The sequence below is a fragment of the Vicia villosa genome, linkage group LG5, assembly GCF_029867415.1.
Source record: "Vicia villosa cultivar HV-30 ecotype Madison, WI linkage group LG5, Vvil1.0, whole genome shotgun sequence".
Taxonomy (NCBI): Eukaryota; Viridiplantae; Streptophyta; class Magnoliopsida; order Fabales; family Fabaceae; genus Vicia; species Vicia villosa.
The window spans coordinates 83,396,301-83,401,091 of NC_081184.1; the positions used below are offsets into that span (position 1 = coordinate 83,396,301).

A 4,791-nucleotide genomic window follows, 5' to 3' on the forward strand; every position below is an offset into this window, starting at 1 on the left:
TGAGATTCATTTTTTCTAAGCTTGACCCTGTTTGTGATTAACTATGTGGATCATGAAGTCTTCATACTTTGGTTTATGATTTGTTTTGACTTTAGTTTCTATGTATTAAATTTTGTTTAATTGTAGGACTTGTTGCCGCAATTCTATGTATTACATTTTGTTTAATTGTAGGACTTGTTGCCGTAATTCTATGTATTACATTTTGTTTAATTGTAGGACTTGTTTAATTGTTGTTCCTATTGTTGTTTGAACTTATTATAATTGTGAAAATGTTATGGTATACTAATGATCTGATATACTAATTGTATACTAATGATGTGATATGTGAAAATGTTATATATACAATTTTATTTTTGGCAGCTTTATAGTTAGCTTCTATTCAAATGACTGGACAAAACGGGAAGAGAAAAGCACCATCGAGCACGACTAAGTAAGATGTCTTAACCTTTTCACTAGTTGGTTTCTTTGCAATTTAATATTTTTTGATGTATTTTTGCTAATGTTATTGATAATGTCAATTGTGTACAAAAGTGTTGTTGATAGGTTATGCCGTCAACGACAAATTCCACCTGGAAGTATTGCTATAAAGAATTCTCGAATGGTCCATATGAAACCTGGTTCAAAGAACCCACCACCACCTACTCAGAGAAAAAATCCACCACCGATTCAGCCAACTAAAACATCACTTCCTACTCAACCTTCACCATCGATTCATACCAATCCAACACCACCACCTCCTCAGCCTCCACCACCAATTCAGACAAATCCAACACCACCACCTTCGCAGCCTCTATCAAAGACTCGGAAAAACCCAATTCCGCCTCCTACTAATCAGCCTCTATCAAAGACTCAGTCAAACCCAACACCACCACCGATTCAAAAAAACCCAACACCGCCACCTACTAATCAGCCTCAACCATCAATCCCGACTTCTGAGGAATTCAGATTCATTCCTACCCCGGGATATACTCATCATGTTTTGCAAAGTCCCCCCCATCACACCACAGAAGAGGGCGTTCAAGAAGAGGGCGTTCAAGAAGAGGGGGTCCAAGGACTTTCTAATGAGGAACAAGAAGAACCAGAAGAACAAGTTGATGGACAAAGACCGAAGATCTATATTGTGGAAGATACTGCGTAAGCACGTTTAAAATAAATTACCTTTGTTGATCATTACATAAGTGCGTACTTTGTGTTTATATTCATTGTATATATTGCATCCACTATGGAAATTTTGATGTATTGCATCGCGTTTCCAGCATTAATAATCCAAGCCTGTAAATTCAGTACCATAGTCTCCATCTCCCATGCCAGTAAATTCAGTAGCATATAAAATTCAGTAGCATATAAATGTCTTTGCCACCATAGTGTTGTAATTGGTTTGATCCAAAAGTATATACATGGTTTTTTATTCCCATCCAACTGTAATGTGCAGTAAATTCAGGGGTAGTTTGACACAACATTTTTTCCATAATGCTAATGGCTTCTTTGACTTTACCAGCTCAACATAACATGTCTACAACATATGAATAATGTTCTTCCTCTCGTTTTTTACTCCAAATTCCATCTCCATTAGAGAAAATAGGAGAGACAAAATGTTCTGCTAGATAACATGTGTTTGAGTAGAAACCAATTTGAAGCTGACCCTAATTAGAACCATCAATTTAGAATAAGAATAGGAGAGAAAAAAAAGGAGATATCACTTCAAGTAGAATAAAAATATGGTACATCTGTTGCTATGCATTCAATTATCACAAAACACAAATATATTTATATACATATAATAGGAAGTGTCTGTTAGATACAGTGTCTTTGACACTTTGGTTGTGGTTTCATTTGAGAAACTCTTATGAAGTTTTTGATTTAATACATGGTTTATTGGTTATATATGTGTTTTAATTAACGAACATTTTTCTTTGTAGGCTAAGTCCAGGCGATCTTGTTGCCGAAATGTGCAGAAAAGTTATAGAAAAGCTTTACCGGGGTACTTTTTTTAATTATAGTGAGCTTAAACGTGGTGGAAGAGAAAAAGAGAGAAAGGAATGGTTCAACATGTTTAAAGTAAGACATGTAATTTCTTTTTTACTATTTAGATTATAAAGTATATTTGAGTTTAATTTATTATTTGTATATTTTTTTCAGTCACTTGTAAGCTGGGACCGTTGCGATGATGCTAAAATGGAAGACTTGTTTCATAAAAGATGTGCAACACGATTGCGTGATATATTACAAAAGGCTAAAGAGAAGGCGTGCAAGCCGCCTTGGATGGGTGTAGATACATGGGAGTTTCTTATTGAAAAGTGGCAGACAAAAGAGTTCAAAGATGTCTCCAAACAAAATAAGATTAATCGATCATCAAGCAAAGGTGGGGCAGTCCATACGTCTGGTCGTAGAGCTCACCATGATGTTGCACTTGATTTGGTATGTATTATATTTGTAATTAAAATGCGTTAGTATAATTATATCCAATATACATGACCATATATATATATATATATATATTGTCTTTAATTATAGGCTAAAAAACTCAAGCGACCCGCACATCCGGACGAGCTCTTCATTGCCACTCATAAAAAGAAGAATGGGGAGTGGGTTGACGAGCGTGCAGCGACAACACATGTAAGTTCATTAAGACTTCAAAATTTCAACACATGATAATTGAATTTCAATTTCTAAACCCACTAGATCCTTTGTGTAATGATAACTGAATTGCAAGTAGACTCAAGTACAGCTCTTGGAGCTACTGTTGGACCTTATAATTAAAGAACTTAGTTTGTATCTAATTCAATTTCACTCCCAAAAGATTTGTTTGAATTTGATCCTAATAAGTTAGGTCCACAATTATTAATATTTTTTTATGCATTATTCACTTTGTTGTTTGGCTGATTGCAATTAATTAACCTTCCAAGCAAAATGTTATTTGGCTGATTGCAACTAATTAATTGTCCCCTGGTGTTTCTTTACCATAAAATAGATTTACTATTTTGAATGATAGGAGCATAGGAAAATATATGCTATTAAAATGGACTGGCTATATTTCATGTTTGTGCCTAAATTGCATATCTATACTAGAGTTCAAATTTATAGGTTATTGATCAGCAGAGATATTGGGTAATTTAAAACATGGTGCAGTAATTGTTCAATGGGGTGGGCAAGTGTATAGTGATAAGATTAAAAATAACTGATGAACCTTACTGTTACAATCTCTTCAATGATCTTTTGAAATCGTTTCTGGTTTGGGTATGAGGCTGGTTATGTCAGAAGAATAAGTGTTTTTGCTGATGTATGTTAAGTGTTCTGCTACTTCTTTGTGTTGGTTTTTCAAGCAGCAGGTACATGGATTGTAACTGTTTTATAATTCCAAATTGTATGTGTTCTGCTACTTCTTATGTGTTCATTTTTAATGTTGTTGTTGTTAATAGCTTGGCAGTGGTAGAAAGTATGATCATGGGAGCAAGGAAATGTTTCACTTTTATGTTCTATTCCTGTTCTAACTGCATTTTATGTTGTACAGGAAACTTACGTGAGTAGTCTTACACAAGCCACACAAATTACTGGTAATGATGTGGATGGATCAACAAGAATACAAATGTGGAAAGACGTTGCTGGAGGTAAAACACGGGGGCGGTGTTATGGAGTTGCACAATTGGCGCACAACGTAAGACATGGAGTGAGCTTCTTGACACATGTGTCAATTTCAAACCCCAATAGAGAAGTAGATAACCAAGCCATTGAGGCTGCTAGAGCTGAAGCTGCTGCTGCACGTGAAGAGGCTGCACGAGCTAATGCGCGGACAGATGAATTGGCAAAGCAATTTGAAGATCTTAGGAAAATGTTTGATATGTTTCAGTCTCGTCAGGCGGGTTCTTCTAGGGCTCCTTCAAGTGAACATGCTCATTATAACTACTCGGTACTTTTACTACTCTTTTGACTTCATTTCTTTCATTATAACATGCCTTGGTTTTATATTGGAAAACTTAAAATACGAATTCGTATAACGTAGCATGCACTATTAATTTGTACCAAATAACCGCTTTTGTTTGGTTGTTACAACACCGTTTAATCTGTTGAGCGGCGTTAGTAACACATTTTTGACAAGTGCTTGTGTTGATGTCGCCACGATTCTGTATGTTAATTAGAACTAATATAAGATTTTGTTGGGATGATTCATAATTAATGTTTCTGTATGTTAAACATGCTTCATTCATTCCTGGTCACATAAATTTTTTTTTTAAATGTTGCAGGAGGATGAGGATGAGGATGAGGAAGATAATGTTGCTGGTGATCATGATCAGGATCAGTAGGATGAGGAAGATGTTGCAGGAAGATGTTGGCATGTTAAAGTAAACTCGGTTAATTATAGGATTGTGTTATAAGTAATGAAGTGTTATGATTAACCTTATGTCTAGTTTGACTTATAAGAATACTTATTTTGGTACACCTTGGTATGTTTATGTAAACTCGTCTGATTATAGGATTGTGTTATAAGTAATGAATCACTATGAAGATTTTTAAGTAATATTGTATCATATTTTGCAATTTATTGTTTTTACTTCAAAACAGTTAAATTATATTTATTAATAGTATTGTATCATATTTTATATTTTATAGGTGTAATCAAAATTTATAATATATAGATGTAACCAAAAACTGGTCAGACCAAAAAAAAAGTAGCGTAATCAAAACTAGCTAGGCCAAAAAAAAGGTTAGCGTCGGCTAAGACCGACGCTCATAATTAAATGCTTTTCCTTTTTCTGGAAGTCAGCCAATAGCAAGTAAACACGTGGCATAACC

At 34.6% G+C, this 4,791-nt stretch overlaps 1 protein-coding gene across 1 annotated transcript; it reads left to right on the forward strand.

Moving 5' to 3' along the window:
• The first annotated feature begins 359 nt into the window (after window positions 1–359).
• Window positions 360–4,322, forward strand: LOC131606789 (uncharacterized). The gene is made up of 7 exons (XM_058878915.1): window positions 360–430; window positions 532–1,134; window positions 1,920–2,058; window positions 2,140–2,418; window positions 2,515–2,616; window positions 3,512–3,907; window positions 4,242–4,322. The coding sequence occupies exons 1-7, from the start codon at window positions 384–386 to the stop codon at window positions 4,299–4,301; spliced, it is 1,626 nt and encodes a 541-aa protein (XP_058734898.1). The 5' UTR covers window positions 360–383; the 3' UTR covers window positions 4,302–4,322.
• Window positions 4,323–4,791: the final 469 nt, after the last annotated feature.

Excerpts from the sequence above, each read along its gene's own strand:
- LOC131606789 (XM_058878915.1), top strand. The coding sequence starts at position 384 with ATGACTGGACAAAACGGGAAGAGAAAAGCACCATCGAGCACGACTAA. Across the intron at positions 431-531 it reads GCACCATCGAGCACGACTAA|TGTTGTTGATAGGTTATGCC; the intron begins GTAAGATGTCTT and ends TGTGTACAAAAG. Across the intron at positions 2,617-3,511 it reads AGCGTGCAGCGACAACACAT|GAAACTTACGTGAGTAGTCT; the intron begins GTAAGTTCATTA and ends TATGTTGTACAG.